This window comes from Microcaecilia unicolor, chromosome 1 (genome assembly GCF_901765095.1).
Source record: "Microcaecilia unicolor chromosome 1, aMicUni1.1, whole genome shotgun sequence".
Lineage (NCBI taxonomy): Eukaryota > Metazoa > Chordata > Amphibia > Gymnophiona > Siphonopidae > Microcaecilia > Microcaecilia unicolor.
In genome coordinates this window covers 621,061,088-621,089,072 of record NC_044031.1, presented here as the reverse complement: position 1 = coordinate 621,089,072, position 27,985 = coordinate 621,061,088, and the positions used below count along the sequence as shown (strand labels likewise).

Genomic DNA, 27,985 nt, shown 5'->3' with positions numbered 1-27,985 from the left:
ATAGTGGAGAGATTAAATGAATTCTTTGCTTCGGTCTTCACCGAGGAACATTTGGGAAAGACACCGGTGCCAGAAATGGTATTCAAAGCTGACGAGTCAGACAAACTGAATAAAATCTCTGTAAACCTGGAAGATGTAATGGGGCAATTTGACAAACTGAAGAGTAGCAAATCACCTGGACCAGATGGTATTCATCCCAGAGTACCGACAGAAATGAAAAATGAACTTGCAGAACTACTATTAATATAATGTAATTTATCTTTAAAATCAAGCATGAAAGATTAGAGGGTGGCCAATGTAACGCTGATTTTTTAAAAAGGTTCCAGAGATGATCCGGGAAATTATAGACCCGTGAACCTGACGTCGGTGCTGGGCAAAATGGTAGAGACTATTATAAACAACAAAATTACAGCGCATATTCAAAAGCATGGGTTAATGAGACAAAGCCAACATAGATTTAGTGAAGGGAAATCTTGCCTCACCAATCTATTACATTTCTTTGAAGGAGTGCACAAACATTTGGATAAAGGGTAAGCCAGTCAATATTGTGTATCTGGATTTCCAAAAGGCATCTGACAAAGTACCTCATGAGAGTCTCCAGAGGAAATTGGAGACTCATGGGATAGGAGGTGGTGTTCTATTGCGGATTAAAAACTGTTTAAAAGAGAAAACAGAGAGTAGGGTTAAATGGTGAGTATTCTCGATGGAGAAGGGTAGACAGTGGGGTTCCCCAGGGGTCTGTGCTGGGACCGTTGCTTTTTAACATATTTATAAATTATCTAGAGATGGGAGTAACTAGTGAGGTAATTAAATTTGCTGATGACACAAAGTTAATCAAAGTTGTTAAATCACAAGAGGATTGTGAAAAATTACAAGAGGACCTTACGAGACTGGGAGACTGCGCATCTAAATGGTAGATGATGTTTAATGTAAGCAAGTGCAAAGTGATGCATGTGGGAAAGAGAAACTCGAATTGTAATGCAAGGTTCCACATTAGGAGTCACCAACCAGGAAAGGGATCTAGGCATCATCATTGATGATATGTTGAAGCCCTCTGCTCAGTGTGCAGTGGGGGCTAAGAAAACAAATAGAATGTTAGGTATTATTAGGAAAGAAATGAAAAACAAAAATGAGGACGTTATAATTCCTTTGTATCACTCCTAGGTGCAACCGCACCTCGAATACTATGTTCAATTCTGGTCATTGCATCTTAAAAAAGATATAGTAGAATTAGAAAAGGTATAGAGAAGGGTGACAAAAATGATAAAGGGGATGGGACGACTTCCCTATGAGGAAAAGCTAAAGCGGCTAGGGCTCTTCAGCTTGGAGAAAAGATGGTTGAGGGAAGGTATGATAGAGATCTATAAAATAATGAGTGAACTGGAATGGGGGCACACAATGAAGCTACAAAGTAGTACATTTAAAATGAATCAGAGAAAATATTTCTTCACTCAATGTGTAATTAAACTCTGGAATTCGTTGCCAGAGAATGTAGTAAAAGCAGTTAGCTTAGCAGGGTTTAAAAAAGGTTTGGCTGGCTTCCTAAAGGAAAAGCCCATAGACCATTATTAAAATGGACTTAAATCCACTGCTTATTTCTAGGATAAGCAGCATAAAATGTATTGTACTTTTTTGGGATCTTGCCAGGTGATTGTGATCTGGATTGGTCACTGTTGGAAACAGGATGCTGGGCTTGATGGACCTTCGGTCTGTCCCAGTATGGCAATACTTATAGTACTACTAGACCTACGCAGCACTGTACTCTAAACACATATGAGACAGTCCCTGGGGAACTGGGTTTGATTCCCACTGCAACTCCTTGTGACTCTGGGCAAGTCATTTAACCCTCCATTGCCCCAGGTACAAAATAAGTGAAGCAACATTTTGAACATATTGAAAGGGAGAGAGAGATGGCTTAGTGGGAGACCTGTGAGAAGCAAGTTGCAGTAGACTAAGCGAGAGGTGATATGAGTGTGGATAAGGGTTTTGGTAATCTGCTCAGAAAGGATGGGACAGATTTTGGTGACAGGTTTTAGCAGTCTGTTGGATATGTGTAGAGAAAGAGAGAGAGGAGTCAAAGATGACCCCAAAGGTTACGCTATGATGAGACAGGGAGAATGAGAGCGTTATCCACAGAAATAGAGAATGGGGAAAGAAGAGAGGTGGGTTAAGGGGGAAAACAAGAAGCTCAGTCCTGGCCATATTTAATTTCAGATGGCAGGGAGACATCCAGGCAGCAATGTCAGACAGGATTCCTGCTGAAATTTCTGGCATGGAGAGGTAGATCTGGAGGTCATCACCAGCATAGAGGTGATACTGAAAATCATGGGAGAAGAACAGAGCACCAGAGGAATAAGTATAGAGATAGAAGAGAGGAGGTCCCAAGACAGAGTCCCAAGGTACACCAACTGATAATGGGATAGCAGTGGAGGAATATCCACCAGAGCATACACTAAAAGTGCAATGGAAGAGAAAAGAAGAAAACCATGAAAGAACAGAGCCCCAAACTCCAAGTAAGGACAGCGTTTCAAGGAGTAGATGGTGATCAGCAGTGTCAAAAGTTGCAGATAGATCGAGGAGGTTGAGGATAGAATAGAGACGTTTGGATCTGGCCAGGAACAGGTCATTGGAGACTTTAGCATGGGCTGTTTCCGTTGAATGTAGAGGGCGGAAGCCAAATTGAAGTGGATCAACAGTAGCTTGAGATGAAAGAAAGTCAAGATAAAGGTGGTGAAGGGCATGTTCAAAAAGCTTGGATAAGAAAAGGAAGATGATGCAATAGCTGGAAAGGAAGGTAGGGTCCAATGAAGGGTTTTTGAGGAGTGATATAATTACAGCATGTTTGAAGACATCGGGAACGGCTCTAGTGGAAAGTGAAAGACTGAGAATGTGACAGATAGAATGCTGAGAAGATGGGTGGGAATAGGATCTGACCAACAGGTAGTCAGTTTGGGGAGGAAAGAAAATGTGCAGCTTTCTCCTCAGTGATTTCAGAAAAGGAACAAATGGTGGCAGGGGTTGAAGGAGGGTTGACAGGATGGACTGGAGAAAGGAGAGGTGAAGGTGACTTGGTTGAGGTTAAGCTTGTGAACCTTGTCATGGAAGTACTCAGCCATAGTTTGAGGAGAAAATGAAGGGGAAGGGGGTTTGAGCAAAAGAGTGTCAAATGGACGCAGTAATCTTGTTTGGCAAATGAAAGAGCAGACTGGAAGGAGGTCAGCAAGAATTTGAAATGTATGAAATGTACTTTACTGTTTTTTTTTCTCTGGTATTTTCAGCCCACACACTCTTTGCACTTTGCTGGTGTCTCTCCCTGGTAGTTTCAACTTTCAGTCCCTGAGATGCCAGCAAAATGACTCCAGATCTGCAGCAGGACTGTGCGCCTTGGTGTTTCAGGCCAAAGAAAGGTTCTGATGAGCAGCCAAGTCACCCAGTTGCAACAGGGAGACTTCTTGGCCAGTCCTGGTTTTAATCTTACATCCCAAAGCAGTGTGCTGTTTGTAGTACTCAGTCTGACCAATGAAATCAGTGCAGCATGTTCCATAATGCACCTAGATGAGGTTGCCAGAAATTTAGAACTGGAATAAAATCTCCCTTCTAGAACTAGGAAACTTGGCAGCCTGGTTCTGCTTTGGGGGGGGGGGGGGGGGGGCACAACAATCAGGGAACCAGTGGCAGTTCACTGTGCAGTACTCCATGGCGCCACTAAGTGTCACCAAAAAAAAAAAAAAAAAGCATTACCCTGGCAAATACTTTCATTCATCGACATCTCATCAGCATTAAGAACATGGTGTCAAATGATTTCCTGGCACCTGCCTGCAGTGATGTTACACTATCAGCCTTATTTTTGAAAGTGATGGGCACCCATATTTTGACCCAAATCGGGAGATGGGCACCCATCTCGCAAAGGCGCCCAAATTGGTATAATCAAAAAACGATTTTGGGCGTCTTCAACTGCAATCTGTCGCGGAAACGGGCAAAGTTGACGGGGGCGTGCCGGAGGCGTGGTGAAGGCGGGACTGGGGCGTGTTTATCGGCCGAGGAGAGATGGGCGCCCTCGGCCAATAATCGAAAAAAGAAAGGCGTTTTTAGCGCGAATTTGGACCCTTTTTTTCATGAACAAGTCCCAAAAAAGTGCCCTAAATGACCAGATGACCACCAGAGGGAATCAGGGATGACCACCCCTGACTCCCCCAGTGGTCACTAACCCCCTCCCACCAAAAAAAAAACAACTTTAACAACTTTTTTTTCCAGCCTGTATGCCAGCCTCAAATGCCATACCCAGCTCCATCACAGCAGTATGCAGGTCCCTGGAGCAGTTGTTAGTGGGTGCAGTGGACTTCACCCAGGTGGACCCAGGCCCATCCCCCCCTACCTGTTACACTTGTGGTGGTTAATGTTGAGCCCTCCAAAAAACCCCAAAACCCACTGTACCCACATCTAGGTGCCCCCCTTCAGCCATACATGCTATGGTAATGGTGTAGAGTTGTGGGCAGTGGGTTTTGGGGGGGATTTAGGGGGCTCAGCACCCAAGGGAAGGGAGCTATGGACTTGGGAGATATTTAACTTTTTTTTTTAATTGTTACAAGTGCCCCCTAGGGTGCCCGGTTGGTCCTGGCATGTGAGGGGGACCAGTGCACTACGAATCCTGGCCCCTCCCACGGCCAAATGCCTTGGATATGTTCGTTTTTGAGCTGGGCACCTTCGGTTTCCATTATCGTTGAAAAACGAAACCGCCCAGCTCAAATCCGATGTATTTGCCCGGCACAAACCGTAATATCGAAAAAAGATGGACGCCCATTTTTTTCGAAAATACGGTCTGTCCCGCCCCTTCATGTACCCGTTCTCAGAGATAGACGCCCATGGAGATGGGTGTTCGCGTTCGATTATGCCCCTCCACGTTCTCTGCATAGGAACAGCAGGGGTATAGATGCAAAAATGCTTTAGGATTTTTGTGTGTGTGTGTGTGTGTGGTGGGGGGGGGGGGGAGTTAAAGACTAGGACTGGCCCATTTTGTCCTAAGTGAGCTAATGCTGGAGGTCTTTGTGCTCTCCCCAACTCTCATCCCAGCTGCGCTTGTGGAAGAGATGTAAGGGCTGATGGGTGAAAGAGTGTGCAGGGTGCAAGGAACCAGCTGCCACCTCCGTGGAACACATTCAGCTCAGATGGATAAAGGCAGCAGCTAAAGGAGCCCCCCTCTGCTTTCCCTCCCAAGCTACGGAAAGACCCGGACCCAGATTTGTGCACGGGAACAACTACCAGATCTCTTATTTGATACTCCTGGAATGGACCTTTGCATGCTCCAGGTTCTCCACAGCAGATCATGGATCCACTATGGCACAGAAGCCCCAGTGACAGTGACCAGAACAACTGGGAAAGCACACAGTCGCCAATGAATCGCACTGCCTTATGTTCTTCTGGAGAACCTAGGTGCCAACTCCAAACGGCAATGAGACCCAGGGAGGATGCCTGGAAAGAGTGTTGCAGCCCCCATCAGAGCCTGAGAACTGCAGAGTCCAGAGATGGGAATCTTCCTGGGGAACGCCCAGAGCCTCAGAGGCTGCAGGAGATAATTACAGACACATTGCTGCTCTGCCTCAGAACAGCCTGTGTGTGACAAAGCAAGTGTCACTGCCACGTCCTGTCCCAAACTGTCCACTCATCCAGCGCCTGAGACACCTTTATGCTATACCGGAGCCAAAATACAGACCTTTAGACCTTCAGTACATATTACAGCAGGCACTAGAACCGCACTACACTTCCTATGAGAACAGAACAGGCCAGACTGCAGAGTACAGCTGGAAAATGGACACTGAGCAAAATGAAGAAGGTTGCTCAATACTGGGTGTGCTCAGCACCCACTGCACCCACAGAGCTGACACCTATGGCTCACTGTATACCAACCTGAATAAAAATATATGTGTTCCTTCCCCTTCGCACATCTTTCGGAACTCCACACGGGAGGGGGGGAATCCTTTCCTACTAGAACCTCTTTTCCTCTGCATAAGGAGGTGTGAAAGAGGAGATCACAGATCAGTACTCCTCTTCCAGATTAGCTCTGCAGTATCCAGTGCTAACAAGATCGTGACTTGGAAACTGCACACACAGAAACAAAACACATACTATCTACAGACTATCAAAGTCTCACTTATAATGAGAAATGTTTTACAGTAAAAACTTGACATTTTAGCCAGGGATTAAGCCCCTGTGTATCAGATGAACCAGCAAAGATACCCTCTGTCCCCAGACTAAGAAGTACAACAGCAAACACACAAGACCACCCAAAATGGCTCAAGGTTTATCTTAAACATATAGCGACAGTAATAACAGAAAAAAATGCTTGGAGGGCCTAGGCCTCAAACCTACGGAAAATGAATCCCTTCTGTGAAGGCTACTACTCCTACACTACATAGCAGCATAGAATAAAGCATAGCACTCCTGAGACAGGGAAACACTTTCTCCAATCTGCTGCCCTTCCTGGGAACATGCTGACAGCGTTTCACTGTAGATGAAGTGGAATTGCTCCAAAGTCGGAGTTATGACAACAGCCTCTCGTGGTGGTAGTGGGATGACCGTGCCCCATGATGGCAGAATTGGATTTACTCCTTGGGTTTGGAAGTAGGATATAGCATCCATAGTTCTGTGGTGATAGGAGTGGGATTGCCTTAGAAGTTGGCGGTGTCACAATAGCATCACATAGTGGCAGGAGTGGAACTTCTCCTTGGAGTTGGAGGGGTGACAGCAATATCTCATAGTGGAGTGGGATTCCTCCCTGGGATTGGAGGTGTGGAAGTACTGTCCCATAGTGGCAGGAGTGAGATTTCTCTTAGTTTGGTGGTGTGGTGGCTGTGTCTCATAGTGGCAGCAGTGGGATTTCTCTCAGTTTGGTTTGGTGGTGTGGTGGCAGTCTCATAGTGGAAAGAGTGGGATTTCTTTTGGTTTGGAAGTGTAGCGGCAGTGTTTCATAGCAGGATTTCTCGTTGGGCTTGGAGGTGTAGCGGCAGTGTCTTGTAGGGGGATTTCTCATTGGGGTTGAAGGTGTGGCCACAGTGTCCTATAGTGGCAGCAATGGGATTTCTCCCTGGGGTTCGAGGTGTGGAAGCAGTGTCTCATAGTGGCAGAAGTGGGATTTCTCACTGGGGTTGGAGGTGTGGTGACAGTATCCCATAGTGGCAGGAGTGGAATTTCTCCCTAGGGTTGGAGGTGTGGAAGCAGTGTCTCATAGTGGCAGAAATGGGATTTCTCTCTGTGGTTGGAGGGGTGGCAGGAGTGGAATTTCTCCCAGGGGTTGGAGGTGTGGTGACAGTATCCCACAGTGGCAGGAGTGGAATTTCTCTCTGGGGTTCGATGTGTGTAGGCAGTGTCCCATGGTGGCAGAAACTTGATTCCTCACTGGGGTTGGAAGTGTGGTAGCAGTGTCCCGTAGAGGGGGATAATCGAACGGGGATGACCATCTCTAAGGGCGCGCATCTCTGAGGATGACCCCGCAAAGGGGCGGGGCATCCCGTATTATTGAAACAAGATGGGCGTCCATCTTTCGTTTCGATAATACGGTCGGGGACGCCCAAATCTCAACATTTAGGTCAACCTAAGAGATGGTCGACCTAAATGTTGAGATGGTTGACCTTAGAGATGGATGACCTCGGTTTTCGCCGATAATGGAAACCGAGGACGCCCATCTCAAAAATGACCAAATGCAAGCCCTTTGGTTGTGGGAGGAGTCAGCATTCGTAGTGCACTGGTCCCCCTCACATGCCAGGACACCAACCGGGCACCTAGGGGGCACTGCAATGGACTTCACAAATTGCTCCCAGGTGCATAGCTCCCTTACCTTTGGTGCTGAGCTCCCCAAACCCCACCAAATCCCACTCCCCACAACTGTACACCACTACCATAGCCCTAAGGGGTGAAGGGGGGGCACCTACATGTGGGTACAGTGGGTTTCGGGTGGGTTTTGGAGGGCTCACATTTACCACCACAAGTGGAACAGGTAGTGGGGGATGGGCATGGGTCTGCCTGCCTGAAGTGCACTGCACCCACTAAAAACTGCTCCAGGGACCTGCATACTGCTGTCATGGAGCTGGGTATGACATTTGAGGCTGGCATAGAGGCTGGAAAAAAATGTTTTTTTTATTTTTATTTTTGGGTGGGAGGGGGTTGGTGACCACTGGGGGAGTAAGGGGAGGTCATCCCCGATTCCCTCTGGTGGTCATCTGGTCAGTTCGGGCACCTTTTCAAGACTTGGTCATGAAAAAAAATGGACCAAGTAAAGTTGGCCAAATGCTCGTCAGGGACGCCCTTCTTTTTCCCATTATCGGCCGAGGACACCCATCTGTTAAGCACGCCCTCGTCCCACCTTCGGTACACTGCTGACACCCCCCAGGAACTTTGGTCATCCCCGTGATGGAAAGCAGTTGAGGACACCCAAAATTGGCTTTCAATTATGCCGATTTGGGCGACCCTGAGAGAAGGACGCCCATCTCCCGATTTGTGTCAAAAGATGGGCGCCCTTCTCTTTCGAAAATACCCCTGATAGTGGTAGAAGTGGGATTCCTCGCTGGGTTTGGAGTTGTGGCAGCAGTGTCTCATAGTGGCAGGATTCTTCCCTGGAGTTGGAGGTGTGGCGGCTGTCTCTACAGATGAAATAGGAATGTTCCCTACATAGCTGGCTGCCTTTTAAAGCTTCACCTCAGGCAGGCCGCAGGTAAACTCAACCCCTGGCAGCAATGCAAGAAATACTTTCAGAAGGGAGAAGGAGGTAAGGGTTTTATTTTTAGAGTGACTTCTGCTCAGGGAGGGAGACAGAGAACAACCAAATGAGTTCCAAGAAAACCAGCCCAGTAGCCATGGACAGCTCATCCCTTTCCACAGGGGATTTGAGGACCCAGAGGTCGCTTCCTTGAACCAGGTCTCAGAAGAAAGGAATCTGCTCCCACAACCCACATGGAAGTCCCTTTACAATAGCCTCTTTTAGGAGGGGTTAACATGCTACCTTTTTGTCCTCAAAGGGAAGGGAAAGGACAGAGTCAGTCAAACAGAACATGCAGAATGACAGACAGACACTGACTGACACATAGTGAATGTGCACTGACAGAGGAAGCCAAGAAAAAGAGAGAAACAGACAGAGAGCTGCAGAAACAACCAGAGCAGCGAGGAGTAAGTGATTTTCCCTCTCACATTTTTTGACAGAGTTGTAAGAGTGGCAGTGTGCGTGCCGGTGCCTTTCCTACCCCCGCCCCTGCCCTCCCTGTACATTTCTTTTTATGGAGATCCCATTTCTCCACAATCCTACTCACAGACCGCAGCAGCTACAGGCAAGCTTAGAAGGAGTCTGTATGTGTTGAGTGGTAAGAGGGAGTGGAGTACTCTGCTTCCTACCTTGTCCTTGCTGGATTAGGTCTTCCATAAAGTACCTTCCATCATCATCCAGCTCCATGCTTGGTACAAGCTGGACACAGCTGTGGGTCTCTACCTGAGGGAACGCCGAGCGCAGATACGGGCACACACTCCTGTCTGCTCCCGAGCACAGCTCTCAGCCTACGACACACACACATAGACACACACCTTCTTGTTCTCCGCTGCAGTATCCACCCGGCCCCCTCCTGCCTCTCAGCCAGGCCCACAAGACAAGTCAGAGCAGGGTGTGCAGGAGCTGCAGCCTGGCTCTGCCTCGCCGCAGGGCAAGCGCAGGGTTAATAACCAGAAATGTCCCCCCTCTGTACACATTTACTGCACACTGGAAAAGAGCCTCCAAAAATAGCCAAATCTTTCTTCAATTAGCATTCAAAGCCATAATACCCTGGCCGCTGCGAGACAGCCCCCACCTCCCCTCCCTCCTCCACCAAATTCACTCCATGTGTGCAGCCAGCAGTCTGAAGAAACTTCAGCAAATGTCTTCTGAGGTGAAAAATTACCCCCTGCCTTACAGGACAGGGAAGCAGGGCTCTCCTCCCCTCCCACTTCCCCCAGGCCCTAATTCACTGGGTCTCCCCCAGACCTGGTACTGAAAAAGAAGAGTGAGGAGGAGGAAAGCTACTGTCAGGCCTTTCACTCCCACCCCCCTCATGGGTATCAAGGAGCCCCATTCACAAGGATAAACCAGGCCTGTCCAATAGGAAGAGAGGAGAGGCAAGGCTTGTGTCATTCCTGCCACCCCCAAACCCCTATGGGCACCAAGGAGCCCCATCTGTATGAAGACCCCAGGCTCAGCTCACTGGAAGAGGGAAGGGGTCAGGATAGTCTCCCAGTATAACCCCCACAACACACACACACACAGTTCGAGGGATCCCCATCCACTGTCCAAAGCTAATGAAGGTTAACCTCCGTCCTGCCACAAGCACCCCTCCCCCCAGCCGACCACAGATCTGGTCCACTGAAACAGGGGAGAGGGAAGAATAGTCTGGTAGTTTCAATCCTACCCCCCCTCCCCCCTCCCGGCAGCACGGAACCTCATCCACATGGAAATCTCAGGCATTCCCAATCTACTTTCCTCAAATTCATCCACATCAGTTTTTCTGATGTAAATGGAAAAAAAGCCATGATTCATCCTATTCTTAAACAAGCTAATTGCGACTCTTCTCAACAAACAAATTATCGTCCAATTTCTAATTTATGTTTTCTCTGAAAGCTGACCGAATGTTTGGTTTTTGACCAACTGACCTCCTTTGTTGATCAAACACACATTCTCCATCCTAGACAAATGGGATTCCGCAAGGGTCATAATACTGAGATCATCATTACTGCCCTTTTGAGTGAAGTCCATTCCATAATTGAGAATGGTAGGGTTGTCCTTCTAGTCTCTCTCGATTTATCAGCAGCTTTTGATCTTATCAATCACTAACTTCTTTTGGCCCATCTTGCCAAAATAGGTTTGTCAGGGAAAGATTTTTCTTGGTTTTCTTCTTTTTTTGACTGACTGCTCCTTTTTTGTCAAAATGTCTTCTACAATTTCAACAACTCACTCCTCCTGTGGCATTCCACAGGGTTCACTTCTTTTGCCATTACTCTTTAATATCTTTATTAGTCCATTATAATACAAGAATGTGGTATATCCTCATATACTTATCCCAATGATATTTTATTAGTTTTTCTGGTTGCTCTTTTGTCTCCAGATTTCTACAACCTTCAATCATGTCTAAAAACCATGGCAACTTGGTTCATTTATCATAAACTGGTTCTTAACCAGGAAAAGACTACAGCTTGTTGGTCTTTTTGCCCCTCAGCAGTTCCAGTCCTTTTTGACTCTCCAGTCACAGTTGCCAACTCTTTTCGCTACCCAGGTGTAATTTTTGATACTTCGTTTTCATTTCATAAACGGGTCTCGAAAGTGTTACAGTCTGAATTTCTCATCCTTCGTAGCTTACCGGTATGCCCTCTGAAGAAATTATTACACTTTTTGGCAATGCATATGTTGATACATGCATTTATAATTTCTCATGTAGATTATTGTAATGCAGCTTATGCCGGCCTTTCACAATCAGAGCTCAAACATTTTGATCACTGTTCTCTTTTGCTAAGATCACTTAATTGGTTACCAGTCTTCCAATGTATTCAGTTCAAGATTTTATGTTTATCCCATAAAGCTCTTCATACTGGAACCCCATTCTATCTTTCTAACTTGACTTTACCATACACCCCTTCCAGAGCCCTTTGCTTGCTGGATGCCCATCGCTTAGTCTTCCCTTCTCCTTTCCCTTTCCGTGTACATTATGAATCTACTAGGCATTCTGCATTCTTCTTTTTAGAAACTAGGTTATGGAATTCCTTACCCCAGTCAATTCATGGAATACTTAGTACATAAGTATTGCCATACAGGGAAAGACTAAAGGTCCATCAAGCCCAGCATCCTGTTTACAACAGTGGCCAATCCAGATCACAAATACCTAACAAGATCCCAAATACCTGGTAAGATCCCAAAAAGTACAAAACATTTTATACTGCTTATCCCAGAAATAGTGGATTTTCCCCAAGTCCATTTAATAATGGTCTATAGACTTTTCTTTAGGAAGCCGTCCAAACGTTTTTAAAACTCCGCTAAGCTAACCGCCTTTACCACATTCTCTGGCAACAAATTCCAGAGTTTAATTACATGTTGAGTGAAGAAACATTTTCTCCGATTTGTTTTAAATTTACTACATTGTAGCTTCATCGCATGCCCCCTAGTCCTAATATTTTTGGAAAGCGTAAACAGACGCTTCACATCTACCCGTTCAACTCCACTCATTATTTTATAGACCTCTATCATATCTCCTCTCAGCCGCCTTTTCTCCAAGCTGAACAGCCCTAGCCACTTTAGATTTTCCTCATAGGGAAGTCGTCCCATCCCCTTTATCATTTTCGTCGCCCTTCTCTGCACTTTTTCTAATTCCACTATAACTTTTTTGAGATGCGGCGACCAGAATTGAACACAATATTCGAGGTGCGGTCACACCATGGAGCGATACAAAGGCATTATAACATCCTCATTTCTGTTTTCCATTCCTTTCCTAATAATACCTAACATTCTATTTGCTTTCTTAGCTGCAGCAGCACACTGAGCAGAAGGTTTCAACGTATCATTAACGATGACACCCAGATCCCTTTCTTGGTCTGTGACTCCTAACGTGGAACCTTTCATGACGTAGCTCTAATTCAGATTCCTCTTTCCCACATGCATCACTTTGCACTTGCTCACATTAAACGTCATCTGCCATTTAGACGCCCAGTCTCCCAGTCTCGTAAGGTCCTCTTGTAATTTTTCACAATCCTCCCGCGATTTAACGGCTTTGAATAACTTTGTGTCATCATCAAATTTAATTACCTCACTAGTTACTCTCATCTGTAGGTCATATATAAATATGTTAAAAAGCAGCGGTCCCAGCACAGACCCCTGGGGAACCCCACTAACTACCCTTCTCCATCGAAAATACTGACCATTTAACCCTACTCTCTGTTTTCTATCTTTTAACCAGTTTTTAATCCACAATAGAACACTACCTCCTATCCCATGACTCTCCTATTTCCTCTGGAGTCTTTTATGAGGTACTTTGTCAAACACCTTCTGGAAATCCAGATACACAATCCTGCTTATAATCGAAAGAGAAAAAGGCCTATATTGCGACCCAAATCGGGAGATGGGCGTCTTTCTCCCGTGGGCACCCAAATCGGTATAATCTAAAGCCGATTTTGGGCGTTTCCAACTGCAATCTGTTGCGGAAATGGGTAAAGTTGACGGGGGCGTGTCGGAGGCGTGGTGAAGGCGGAACTGGGGCGTGGTTATCGGCCGAGGAGAGATGGGCATCTTTAGCTGATAATCAAAAAAAAGGCGTTTTACCGCGATTTTGGGTCACTTTTTTTGGACCCTTTTTTTTCACGAACAAGTCCCAAAAAAGTGCCCCAACTGCCCAGATGACCACTCGAGGGGATGACCTCCCCGGACTCCCCCAGTGGCCACTAACCCCTTCCCACCAAAAAAATCCCACTTTAAAAACTTTTTTTCCAGCCTCTATGCCAGTCTCAAATGCCGTACCCACCTCTATGACAGCAGAATGTGTTCTATCCTGTGACAGCCTTTCCCTGGTTCTGATGTGGCTCTCGGGTGAGTATGACACCTTTTCTGTTATGCGCACTGCAGAGTCACATCAGCAATGCATTGTGGTGGGTGTAGGGTATTGGGCTCCGTGATTCCACTAGCTTGTGGCAAATGCTCACGATGTTGGTTGTTGGTAGGCTCTACTCCCTCCCATGGTGCTTTTCCCCCTGCTTACTGGGTCAGAGTGTGCCCTGTTTTGTTTCCGGTAGTCCATGAGGTAGTGGCCATTTTTGTAAGCCAGTTTTAGATCCCTTTCATGTGTTAGCCACGTTACAGAACTTAGTTCTTACCTTGAATGTGGCTGAAAGAGGGCATTGTACAGCATTCTGCCAGCTCTGACCTACTGCTAATCTCAGTACCAGCGAGACTCATTGCCAGTGGGGCACAACCTCTGATCTGCAGTTAACTGTGAGTAAGCGTGCTTATTCCAATAAAGGACGTTTTCGGAGAGATTACTCTTCAGGTGTCAACTGGTGTGCCAATGTTATATAGCAGCAACAAGTCCTAGAGGCCTGCATGTATGCAGGTCCCTGTAGCACTTTTAGTGGGTACCGCAGTGCACTTCAGCCAGGTGGACCCAGGCCCACCCCACCTCCCAAACCCACTGTACCCACATGTAGGTGCCCCCTTCACCCCTAAGAGCTATGGTAGTGTTGTTCATTTGTGGGTTGTGGGTTTTGGGGGAGGGGGGTTGGGTGCTCAGCACCTGTGGTAAGGGAGCTATGCATGTGGGAGCTGTTTATGAAGTCCACCGCACTGACCTCTAGGGTGTCCAGTTGGTGTCCTGGCATATCAGGGGGGCCAGTGTACTACGAATCCTGGCCCCTCCCATGACCAAATGACTCGGATTAGGACGTTTTTGAGCTGGGTGTTTTTAGTTTCCATTATCACTTAAAAAAACAAACGCCCAGCTGAAAAAGTCAATTTTTTCGAAAACACGGTCTGTCCCGCCTCTTCACGTACCCGTTTTCGGACATACAGTGGGGGAAATAAGTATTTGATCCCTTGCTGATTTTGTAAGTTTGCCCACTGACAAAGACATGAGCAGCCCATAATTGAAGGGTAGGTTATTGGTAACAGTGAGAGATAGCACATCACAAATTAAATCCGGAAAATCACATTGTGGAAAGTATATGAATTTATTTGCATTCTGCAGAGGGAAATAAGTATTTAATCCCTCTGGCAAACAAGACCTAATACTTGGTGGCAAAACCCTTGTTGGCAAGCACAGCGGTCAGACGTGTTCTGTAGTTGATGATGAGGTTTGCACACATGTCAGGAGGAATTTTGGTCCACTCCTCTTTGCAGATCATCTCTAAATCATTAAGAGTTCTGGGCTGTCGCTTGGCAACTCGCAGCTTCAGCTCCCTCCATAAGTTTTCAATGGGATTAAGGTCTGGTGACTGGCTAGGCCACTCCATGACCCTAATGTGCTTCTTCCTGAGCCACTCCTTTGTTGCCTTGGCTGTATGTTTTGGGTCATTGTCGTGCTGGAAGACCCAGCCACGACCCATTTTTAAGGCCCTGGCGGAGGGAAGGAGGTTGTCACTCAGAATTGTACGGTACATGGCCCCATCCATTCTCCCATTGATGCGGTGAAGTAGTCCTGTGCCCTTAGCAGAGAAACACCCCCAAAACATAACATTTCCACCTCCATGCTTGACAGTGGGGACGGTGTTCTTTGGGTCATAGGCAGCATTTCTCTTCCTCCAAACACGGCGAGTTGAGTTCATGCCAAAGAGCTCAATTTTTGTCTCATCTGACCACAGCACCTTCTCCCAATCACTCTCGGCATCATCCAGGTGTTCACTGGCAAACTTCAGACGGGCCGTCACATGTGCCTTCCGGAGCAGGGGGACCTTGCGGGCACTGCAGGATTGCAATCCGTTATGTCGTAATGTGTTACCAATGGTTTTCGTGGTGACAGTGGTCCCAGCTGCCTTGAGATCATTGACAAGTTCCCCCCTTGTAGTTGTAGGCTGATTTCTAACCTTCCTCATGATCAAGGATACCCCACGAGGTGAGATTTTGCGTGGAGCCCCAGATCTTTGTCGATTGACAGTCATTTTGTACTTCTTCCATTTTCTTACTATGGCACCAACAGTTGTCTCCTTCTCGCCCAGCGTCTTACTGATGGTTTTGTAGCCCATTCCAGCCTTGTGCAGGTGTATGATCTTGTCCCTGACATCCTTAGACAGCTCCTTGCTCTTGGCCATTTTGTAGAGGTTAGAGTCTGACTGATTCACTGAGTCTGTGGACAGGTGTCTTTCATACAGGTGACCATTGCCGACAGCTGTCTGTCATGCAGGTAACGAGTTGATTTGGAGCATCTACCTGGTCTGTAGGGGCCAGATCTCTTACTGGTTGGTGGGGGATCAAATACTTATTTCCCTCTGCAGAATGCAAATAAATTCATATACTTTCCACAATGTGATTTTCCGGATTTAATTTGTGATGTGCTATCTCTCACTGTTACCAATAACCTACCCTTCAATTATGGGCTGCTCATGTCTTTGTCAGTGGGCAAACTTACAAAATCAGCAAGGGATCAAATACTTATTTCCCCCACTGTAGATGCCCATGGAGATAAGCGTTCGCGTTCGATTATGCCCCTCCACATCAACCGGCTCACCTTTATCCACATCTTTATTCACCCCTTCAAAGAAATGTAGTAGATTGGTTCCCTTCTCTAAATCCATGTTGACTTTGTCTCATTAATATATGCTTTTGAATATGCTCTGTAATTTTGTTCTTAATAATAGTCTCTACCATTTTGCCCGGCACCGACGTCAGACTCACTGGTCTATAATTTCCCGGATCTCCTCTGGAACCTTTCTTAAAAATCGGCGTTACACTGGCCACCTTCCAATCATCTGGTATCATGCTGGATTTTAAGGATAAAGTACATATTACTAACAATAGCTCCGGACGCTCATTTTTCAGTTCTATCAGTACTCTGGGATGAATACCGTCCGGTGCAGGAGATTTTCTACTCTTCAGTTTGTAGAACTGCCCCATTACATCCTCCAGGTTTACAGAAAATTCATTAAGTTTCTCTGACTCGTCAGCTTCGAATACCATTTCTAGCACCGGTATCCCACCCAAATCTTTCTCGGTGAAGACCGAAGCAAAGAATTCATTTCATCTCTGCGCTACGGCTTTGTCTTCCCCGATCATCCCTTTTACTCCTCGGTCATCTAGCGGTCCAACCGATTCTTTTGCCGGCTTCCTGCTTTTAATATACCTAAAAAAATTTTTACTATGTGTTTTTCCCTCAAACGCAATCTTTTTTTTTTTAAGTCCCTCTTAGCCTTCCTTATCAGCACTTTGCATTTGGCTTGACATTCCTTATGCTGTTTCTTATTATTTTCAGTTGGTTCCTTCCATTTTCTGAAGGATTTTCTTTTAGCTCTAATAGCTTCCTTCACCTCACTTTTTAACCACACCGGCTGTCGTTTGGTCTTCCGTCCTCCTTTTTTAATACGCGGAATATATTTGGCCTAGGCTTCCAGGATGGAAGAGATCTGGGTTCAATTCCTGCTTCATGGGTTGACTGAGCCTGACAATAAAGCAGAGGCAGTGCACATAGCCCCAGAGCAGTGTTGCCAGATGGAAAAAATTGTTCCCGCCCAAAACCAGCCCCAAACCACCTGTAGATTAGCATGCAGAGACACCCTGAGAGAGCCCATTTTGAGAGCCACAGGGCTGACAGACACCCTGACAGCAGCCCCCCCCCCCCCCCCCCAATGAGAATCAAAGACATCCTGATAAGAACCAGAGCTGGGTCAGAGAGAAGAGATAGGCTGACTGTGGGTTGAAGGCCCATGATTGCAGGACTGGAAGTAGGCCTGGTGCGGTGCATAGCTGTGGTCCAGGGCTGTCACTGCACTGACTAGGAGGGATTTGTAAGTGAGGGGCTCTTGGTGGCAGATCCCAGCCTTGGAGAAAAGACTCTGTATTTCATGGAATACAGATAGTTTTAAAAGTGTTCTTTGTGAGCCCATAACAATGTATAATGGATAGATGAGAAACACTTTCCCGTTTTATAAAGAACACATCATTATTTTTTTTTTAAGACTTGCCAAAGCACTTCACTGCAAACATGGCCCAGAGACAGCACTTAACCCCTTCCATATGTGGATCAATCTATTTTATTCATCTCATCCCACCCCATCCCCCTATGCTGGCCACAAGCTCTGCATTCCCTACCCCACAGGGACAAGCTCCATGCTTCCTACCCCCATGTGAGGACATTATCCACAGTCCCTATTCTCTCACCTTCCCTCCCCAATACACAGAAACAGCAAATCCAATGGGGCAGATAAGTACCATAAGGCTCATCCAAAGCAAAGGAAAGATAGGAGCAAGCAGGATGACCGCCCCAGGCACCTCGCAGTGGGATGTGCCAAGCTGCTCTTCCACAAACACGAAATTCCACAGAGAAAGGGGACTGTGATCTGGGGCATCACTGTGTTAAGTGAATGCCCTGAATCTATCCAGCAGTTCACTCCTACAAAAACCTGCATATTGCACCCAAGAGCTACAATTTGGCTAAAGCAGCATGATGAAACACACACTGATATACTCAATAAGAGACACACCCAGCATTGTATAAGCTGCAGTGGCACAGTGCATATCATGCATGGCACAAGCACTCGTGCCTGCACACTCATAACATACACAGCATCCCTGAATGATGCTTGATGGGAAATGGGGAGAGGAGAGGAGAGGATGCAAGCTGTTTAAGCAGTAGACACACAGCAGCACCTCCAGCAGTCAGACTGCAAATAACACATCTATCAGTCTGTCTGTCTGCAGCACTCATGTCATGTGTAAATTTCAATTAGCTCAGCAGTCATGTGATGTATGCACACTGTGTGAATCACGTGTGTAATGAGCATGCCAGTCCTGTGACACCCATTTTGGTAGGGTGTCACAGTAACATTCAGATTTACAGTGCCAAGAACCGGCAGAAGGGCCAAGATACCAGCAGGCCGTAGCAGTGCTGAGTGATCATGAGGAAGCTGGCCTCCTGTTGCTGGAATCAGCCCCACCCTGCCCCGCCCTTTTCTTTTTGCCTATTTTTAAAGTTTCCTGTTGGAAAATCTGCAGCATGGCTGGACTGAGTCATAGCCAGAGCCCAAGGCAGGCAAGGAAAGGGGGGGGGGGGTGAGACCCCCCCATCCTTCACTCTTAAGGGTGCCGCCTCTTCCAGACAACAAAACTTCAACTGAAATCCACAAACTTGCAAGCACAGAGCAAGAGGATCAGCTAGTGCTCCATGTAGATGTGCAAACAATACAGAAAAGGTCCCTTTTACATAAATTATCCAAAGGCACACAATCTCTGAACACACCAAATCACAAGTAAAGGCCTCCAGGCTCAGCCCTTCCTGTTGCAAAACCACACATCCTACATCTCTAGTTCCCCTTATTACCCCATAGCTAAGGATCCTCTGTGCTTATCCCAGACTTTACCCCTCACTTCCCCACAGCTACAGATTTCCTGCGATTATCCCAGACTTTACCCTTCACCCCCCCCCCCCCCCACACACACACACACACCTAAGGCTCACCTGTGCTTATCCCAGACTTTACCCCTCATCTAAGGATCCTCTGTGCTTATCCCAGACTTTAACCCTCACTGCCCCCACAGCTAAGGATTCACTTCTCTTATTCACCATAAGGCCTATCCCTGGAATCTCTCATTCTCTTGCAGTGTTCATATGCCTTAACATCTTGTCTGCAGGTAATTTATTTGATACATCACCTTAAATGGAGCAGTCAGTGTCAGTGTGATACCTTTAATTACATAAGTAGAAGAAACCAGGATTCAGGACTACACCTTAAAAGGAATACCCTCTGGTCCTTTATGTCTGTGCAACTGTTGTATTTCTACCATGTCTTTAAAGTAGTGCAGGAAGAAACACATCCTGGTAGAGATGAGGAGCCCTAAGTAGATCTAGGCATGTGTGTGTGAGGCAGTGTGCATGTGTGAAGCTGTGTGTGTGTGTGTGTGTTTGTTTGTAATGCAGTGCATGTGTGTATAATTTGTGAGCCAGTGTGTTCGTATATGTATGTCAGCGTGCACACGTAAGAAAGTGTATGTGTGTAATTTGTGAGGGAGTGATCATGTGTGTGTTTCTGTGAGGCAGTGTGTGTGTGTGTGCTTGTAATGCAGTGCGTGTGTGTATAATTTGTGAGGCAGTGTGTACATGTGTGTGTGTGTGTGTAAACTGTGAGGGAGTGTGCACATATGTGTTTGTGTGAGGCAGTGCATGTGTGTATACTTTGTGATGGTATGTGTGTATGTCTCCTTGTCTGTCACTCTCAACTTTTGGAACTTGTAAACCAGCCAACATATCTGACATAACCTTCACAGATGGGGGAGACATCAAAGCTTATTAAAAAAAAAACCTCAGTCCAGTAACTAAAACTTCAACAGAGTCAAGCAGCACAAAAACTGTCAGCAAACTCATTTCTGAAAGCAGGTATGAACATCCCACCCCCAGGAAAGCGAAGATCCCCTCCCACCAACGTACACACAAAAGTCCAGAGCACATTCATAACACATAACGCAGTGATCTCAGTTTTTAAATACACAGAAGAATTTCTTTATGTGGAACTTTCAGTACACTGAAATCAAAGACTGCAGAGACCCCAAGAGGAGAGAGACTGCACAGAGATTCCCTGGGAGGATCCAGGGTGGGAGAGAGACTGCAGAGACCCTCTGAGAGTACCCAGGATAGGAGTGAGACTGCAAAGACACCCTGAGAGGTCTCAGCATTGGGGTCAGAAATTTCAGACATAGTATGGGTTCAGAGAGCACAAATACACTCAGTGCTGCAGGTCCCATAATGCATCAGGATGGAATGGTAAAAAATCCAGGGCTGACCAAAATCTCCAGCCTGGAACTGGGTAATTTGGCAGAATTGGTTTATGAGCTGCATAATGCACAGACATCCTCAGATGACTGAGCATGGGAATCAGAAAATGCAGGTACTCAGGTAAAGAGCATGGAGACACCCTGCAGCACTCAGTGTGAGGGGTCAGACAGCAAAGACTTATGCTGGCAGGATTCAGGGGCACAGGGTCAGAGAGAACATACTCACTTCCTCACAGGACACAGCATAGGTGGTGGTGGGGGTCACAGAGCTGAAAATACCCAGCACAGGGGTTCAGAGAACTCACAACACTCTCTCAGGGCCCAGTGTGTGTGTGTGGGGGGGGGGGGGGGGGGGGGGGGTCACTGAACTCAGAGATACCAACCAGGGCCCTGAATGGGGAGTCATGAAGTATTCCTCAAGATTAAGACACAGTCTAGCAATGAAAAGGGACTATTTGTATGTGTGTTGGGGAGGGGGGAGGGACAGAACAGAAGTTCAGCCATGCCTCCCAGAAGGCCCTGGGCACTAAGTACACAACACAGACCTCTGGTGGTCTCTCTCTCAGCATGTGGTTCAGTACCCCATCCCTCCAGCTGACCAGTTAATATTATTATAGCCAGGCTTAAAACCACGGCTTTGATATGTTTAGCTCATACACATTACTAATTGTATCTGATATCCTGTTATGACAATGTTATCAAATCTATGTAAGCCACATTGAGCCTGCAAATAGGTGGGGGAATGTGGGATACAAATGCAATAAATAATAATAATACATAACCTCAGCAGAGGAATACAGTACAGTGCAGGAAGGTGGAGGACAGAGGGATGAATGATAGGAAAGCACTTAATTCCAGCAGTGGGGAGAGCAGTCCCATAGAGGCAAGGAAAGAGAGGCGGAGATAACTGGCAGTAAAGGGGTTAATTCAAGCTGAGAATGGGAGGGAGCAGGGAGGAGGGCAGGGCTGGTAATACAGGGGCAGAAGGAGAGAGGGAGGGGAAGAATTAGTCTGAGACTGGGACTGGGAGAGGTAGGTGAAGAGAGAAACCCATGTGCTTCACATCAGGCTGCAGTCAGCAAAACCCCTGTCTTCCCTCTGTCCCCCTGCCCTCACTTCAGGATAAAGAACTTTTAAAGCAAAAGGAGGTTTTACTAACATTAATGGTGCTTATTTTCAAAGCACATGCATAGTAACCTATGTACATTTGTATGTCTATGTACTTTGTGAGCCGCCATATCAGATTTACTACAGCAGAAAACTTAAAGCCCTCTCTAGAAACAGGACACAATGAACACAAGATGCCAAAGACAGACAGAGAGGGGTAAAATGTTTCTGCCCTCAGCGGGACTCTCTGCTGTCACAGGTTGGCTTAGCACCCACAATCTTCCCTCTAACTACTCCTCCTTTCCTGCCTCTGTTCCCCTTATCTAGGCTCTGAAGTACACATCAGTCTAACAGAAAGTCATAGCAACACAAGAGACAAACACACCAAAGCTCCTCTCCACCCCCTGCCACCAGAGGGATTATCCAAGGACAGCAACACAACAAAGCTAAAGGGTTGGAGTGCTAACCTTCGGCAGGGGTGGGATCTTCCATCTCAGACACTCCCACAGCGGGTACTGTCTCCATGTCAGTCTCTGCCACTTCCTCTGTCCTCAAGGAATCTGTATCTTCCAGCTCAGACACTCCCACCAGGGGTACAACCATGCCAGTCTCTGCCACTTCGTCTGCTCCTAGGACCTCCTGACTTTCTCGCTTGGACCCCTGGCCGTCACAGCTTGTTGGGTCCTCTGGAGCTAGCTTGGATGTTTCCACTATGGATACCGTACCAGTAGGAATCTGTGCCACCTCCTCTTTCTTCTGATATTCTTGGTACTCTGGTAAATAGATGGTATCCCCTGTTGGGAATTCCAGAACAGGCTTGGATACTTCTAACATAGGTATCACTTCCACATGCTTCCCTGCCATGTTCTCATTGTCCTTAAGCTCTGGTTTGGAGCGTTGACTTGTCTGGTGCTCTGGAACGGGCATGGAAACTTCTATTTTAGAGTGTGTCTCCATGAGGATTTCAGTTGTCTCCTCTGCCCCCTTGACCTCCTGATGCTCTGGCTTGGACTTTAGACTCTCATCCCTCATCAGGTGCTCTGGAGCTGATTTAGTCAGTCCCACTCTGGAAACTGTCTCCATGTGTATCTCTTTGATCTTCATGGGTTTTTGGAACTCTGGAGTCACCACAGATACTTCTGCTGTGGAAACAATCTCCTTATGGCTCACTGCCACCTTCTCTTTCTTTTTGTATTCCAGGCTTTCTTGCTTGGGCCCCTGCTTCTCACTCTTTGATGGATGCTCCTGAGATGGTTTGGAAGTAAATGTTTTCTCCTGTATTTCTGGTATCTCCTCTCTCTCCAGCTTATATGTCTGGGTCCTCTCTCTTTGTGGGTTCTCTGGACCCGGCTTGAACACGTTCAAAGTGTGAAGTGGCTCCTTATGGCTCACTGTGACCACCTCCTCCTTTCCTTGTCCCTTCGGCTCTTTCTTGGACTCTTTTTTCTCACTCCTTGGGCAGTCTGGAGTTGGCTTAGACACTCCCACAGTGGATGTCTCTTTATGACTCTCAACCACATTCTCTTTTCTCTGGAAACCCTGACGTTCCTCCTTGGACCCTTGGTTCTGGCTCTTTGTTGGGCTTTCTAGAGTAGGCTTGGACACTTCCATAGTAGACAGTGTCTCCTTATATCTTTCTGCCACCATCTCTTTCCTCTGGAACTCCTGGCACTCTTCCTTGGACCCATGGCTCTCACTCCTTGTTGGACGCACTAGAGTTGGCTTGGATACACTTGTTGGGAATAGCATTTCCATATGGCTCTCTGTCACCTCCTCTTTCCTCTGGAATCCTTGGTACTCTTCCTTGGACCCTTGGTTCTTGCTCCTTATTGAGTGTTCTTGAGTTGGTTTGGACAGGCCTGTTGAGTACAGCGTTTCCTTACGGTTTTCTTCCATCAACTCTTTCCTCCGATACTCCTGCCGTTCCTGGTTAGATGCCCACCTCTCCTCCCTTATGGAAGGCTTGGCTGCATAACTAGTTGGACCTGTCACAGTCTGGACATGAGGCCCTACGGCCCGTCGAGCAGGAATCACCATGGCTACTGGACGCCGTACCCTCTGCAAGGAACCCGGGACAATCTCAGGTGGCAGATGAAGATACTGGCGGAGATACACAATGCCTTCATTGCTCAGGTACCAGTAGAAGTGACGCCAGACGAAGGTTTCCCGTACATATCCACGTGACTTCAGGGATCCCATAGCTCGGATCACCTGCAGGTTGGAGACTCCCTTGATTTCAGGATGTAGGCTCTGTGGTCGCTTGTCCTTTTTGGCAATCATCACCCCTTCTCGGAAGAGGAGTTCATAAATTGCTCGGAGCTGGTCCAGTGGCATTAGCATGCCTGCCACCATCTTGCAAACCTACTTGTTGGCACCAAAAAGGAAGTGAGAAGGAATGTGGCAGAGATGGGTCTTGGAAAGCTAAGGTCCCTGAAGCAAAAAGCTGGCAGATCCGGCTGCCAGTGAGTGTCACTGCTGGGTTTCCCAGGAAGACACTCTGTTTGAAAGGCTGCAGCTGGCTGCAGGCTCTCTTCTGCCTTTCAGCAGTGCCTAAAATAAGAAATGGATAGAGTCTCTCTTTCCCTCCCTCTTCGGACGCTCAGAGCTCTGGAGAATGTGATGACTCCACCTACGTTAGGCAAGACAGAGGGCACAGATGAGGGAGGAGAAGCAACCCCGAGCTGCCACAGAAGAGAGCTGGTGAAGTGAGCCGGCAGTACCGGGAGGAAGAGAAGCAGCGCATGGAAGGTATCCAGTCCAAAAGAAAGACAGAGGCACACACCCACAGCACAAGGAAACATGCGCTGTGAGCCTCAGGGCTCACTCAGTCACTGACTCAACAGTCCAGGAGTGGCTCCTCCTTCACATTCATTCATTCCAGGATATAACCCAGTGCAAGAGTAGTATCTGCCTCTGTCACTCAACCTTTCTCTCCTCTCAGCAGCACCCCCTACCCCAAACCCTTTGAAGAGAGACAGAGGAGAAAGGGCCGACTGACATACAAATCCCTGGTCAGTTTCCACTCCCCAGGAAAACTATTATTAAAACCATCTGATAGCACTATTCAGCCATCTTATTACATGAGAGTGAAGTCTGGAGTCTGTCATTATCCAGAAATATCTAAAATGGGACAGAACTCGAGTACAAATCCTGCACCTCTGGTTCTGCAAACAGAAGCAGGGGCTTAGTGTTAACTGCTTTAAGTTGGCGGTGCACCAAAATAATGTTCTGCTGCCCCGTAGCTGATAATTTTGAGACACTCCTCTTCAAACCGGGGGTGGTGCACTACTGATGCTTTGTACCCCACCCCCCAAACACACCGCACAGAAACACCCCTAATAATGGATGCAGAGAAGAATTAAGACACTTCCCTTACTCTCCCAATACTAAAGAGAATGCACCAAATGCTGGCTCTTCACAATACCAGCGACAGAAACTCCCTTCACTACCAGGCACTCTGAATTAACACAAAATTTAACAAAAAATACACAGCACTAACTGCCATGACTCAAACAGCAACAGCCCTGTACATGAGAAAGGCACTGAAAGTATGGCAGGAGTATGCAAGACCACACATACTCATCTCATTTGTCTTTTAAACCCTGATTTTCAAGGGGAGGGGGTGAGGTTCCCTTCATTTCATTAATTCATTTTAATGGGAAATTTTTAGCATGTGCTATGACTTCTTAACAGCACTATCTGACAGTGTGCATTAATTTGTCAGTTAGTGCAAGGTCAGTCAATTTAGTGTGCACTATCATTTTTAAGGTGTGGAGGAGCAGCCTAATGGTTAGGGCAGCAGGCTGAGAACCAGGTAAGATCAGGGTTCAAATCCCACTGCTGCTCCTTGTGATTTTGGGCAAGTCACTTAACCCTCCATTTCCTCAGATATAAACTTACTAGTAAAAAAGGCCCGTTTCGGTAGGCAATGAAACGAGCGCTAGCAAGGTAATCCCCCACCCTCCCTCGCTCTGTCCCCTCCGAGAGCCACGCCTCCTTCCCTCCCTTCCTTTCGAGTTCCAGACCCCCACCCTCCCTTCCAGTTAAAGGCCCCCTCACGCCCCTCCCATCGTGTTACAGACTCCCCCCTCCCTCGGATTTCAACACCCCCTCCACGTTACTGTCCCCTGGACCCCCCTGCCACGACCCTCTCAACCCCCCCTTTCCGCCGAAAACCCTCCCCCGCCACCGTCGCATACCTGTGCTGACGGGGGACCCCAACCCCCGACAGCCAAAGTCCTCTTCTCAGCTGCCGCGGCGTTGCTTGCTGAATGATCTGATCAAGTTTTTGTGTGTGCGTCTGACATCAGCAAGCAACGCCGCGGCAGCCGAGAAGAGGACTTCGGATGTCGGGGTTGGGGTCCCCCATCAGCACAGGTACGCGACGGAATTGGCTCACGCTGCTATGTTGTGATTGGGCACTGTCGCTGCTGACGCACCCGGAAGTGGGAGATGTCATCATTTCAGGAGATGGATACAGAAGCACGAATGCCTCAAGGCTTATGTCCACGCAGTCATCTTCAAAACGTTGGAGGTGCATTTTATTATATAGGATATTGTGAGCCCTTGGGGGACAAGGAAATACTTCCTGTACCTGAATGTAATTCACCTTGAGCTACTACTGAAAAAGGTGCGAGTTAAATCCAATATGCACCTAGATGCAGATGATCAGAAGCCCCATGCTTTTCCAAACAGCATTCTAAAATTAGTGCCAGAACAGTGCAGGGTATTAACACCCCTATGATCAGAGCCAGGGCTGCTGAGAGACTGAGTCGCTGCCCCCCCCCCCCCCCCCCGAGGCTGCTGCCCCCACCGCTCCCCCCCCAATCACTACTTAGGCCGCTGGCGCCACAGTCCCCAGTCTCCACCCGCCCACCCCCAGCCCTGTCGACAGCCCCCCTCCATCTGCCATCGGCCCCCTGCATTCAAATTGGCAGCGCCTCACCTCCACGTGAAATGGCAGTGGCAGATCGCCTCCCTTCGGGCCTTCCCTCCCTGTGTCCCGCCCTCACGGAAACAGGAAGTTACATCAGATGAGGGAGGGACACAGAGAGGGAAGACCCGAAGGGAGGCAATCTGCCACTGCACTTTCACTTTCTGCCAATATGAATGCAGGGGGCCCGGTGGCGGACAGAGAGGGGCTGTCAACAGAGCCGAGGGCGGGCGGGTGAGACCGGGGACTGCAGCGCCAGGCCCCCCTTGGAAGCCCGGAGAATTTTGTCCCCCCTTCCCCCCCTCTCGGCGGCCCTGATCAGAGCTAAAAGCATGCAAATTTAGGTGCGCTATTAGCTCTGATCATAGGGGTACTCTATGGGAGGATTGTGCCTGGGCTGAAGTTGTTTGACAGGTCTGGGCTGTCATAAAAAAGAAAGCCTGGACCTGTCAAACAGCAGAAGAGGTCCAGTGGACCTCCAGGACCCACCAAAGACTAAAAAGACCCTGGTGGTCCAGTGGGGCTGCCAGCCTTCCACATCTGCATCCCCCCCCCAGCGGCCTACCTCATAGTTGGAGGAACTAGTAGTACCTCCTGCCTCAAAATGATGGCACCCTGCCCGGTGCATCCTTTATATGGAAGTTAAGCCCCACCCAGCGCATCCCAGGATGCACCGGGCAGGGTTCCGCCATTTTGAGGAGGCGCCCACAGAGCAGGGAAGGACTGCTAGTCCCTCCCTCCTCCACCTACGAGATAGGCCGTGGGATCGAAGTGGGTGCGGAGGGCTAGTGGTCCCATTGGACCACCAGGGTCTTTTTAGTGTTTGGAAGGTTGGGGGGGGGGCTTAGGTTTGACAGGTCCAGGATTGTGTGTTTGGGGGGGTGGGTTTAGGTTTGACAGGTCCGGGAGAAAATCCAGGACCTATCAAACCTCTTCTATTGATCTCCCCCATTCCTCCCTTGCTGGCAAACCCTAACGTCAACTCCGAGCTGGCGTAGGGTTTGCAGCAGGAGCAGCATCCTTGTTTGGTGCATTGCCTGCCAATCATAAGGGAGAAATGTGGGAGACCCTCGTTTGCATGCATTTGGCAATCAAAGCTGATGAGCATGTTATTTCACGCTGTCACCAGCTCTGATCCTGGGGCGCAGGCAAACACGGGCACTAGTCCGGCCCTAATGGCCTCTAGCGTCCGCATTTGCTTCTGATCATCGGCCCTTTAGTGGTCTGCTTTGCTGCTGTTTTCTCAAAAGGAAGTTAAGAAAATGTGGTAAAATCAATAATGAATGCACATCCTTAACACTAGACCCTAAAACACCAACACACCTCCTATGCAGAAAACTGAGCAAGCTGGGCTGCTCCACACACATACTAACAAAGAATTTACACACCTCAGTTACACAGAACACAGACAGACCCTCACTGAATATAGAATAAGTGACGAAAGTCTAGAAACAGAAACACGCAAATACTGAACTGGAAACCCCAAGAAG

General features: G+C 47.7%; 1 protein-coding gene and 1 long non-coding RNA gene across 2 annotated transcripts in view; one reads left to right on the top strand and one right to left on the bottom strand.

The window, feature by feature from the left end:
* The window catches only part of PLEC (plectin), a 285,737-nt gene extending 261,808 nt beyond the window's left edge, over positions 1-23,929 (bottom strand). Inside the window, 1 exon segment of the mRNA XM_030220355.1 lies at positions 22,030-23,929. Within this exon segment, the coding sequence (XP_030076215.1) occupies positions 22,030-23,914 (1,885 nt within the window). The 5' untranslated portion in view covers positions 23,915-23,929.
* Positions 20,229-27,985, top strand: part of LOC115481285 — a 49,050-nt gene continuing 41,293 nt past the window's right edge. The window contains exon 1 of the long non-coding RNA XR_003943945.1: positions 20,229-20,346. This is a non-coding gene — a long non-coding RNA (uncharacterized LOC115481285). The remainder of the gene's footprint in view (positions 20,347-27,985) is intronic.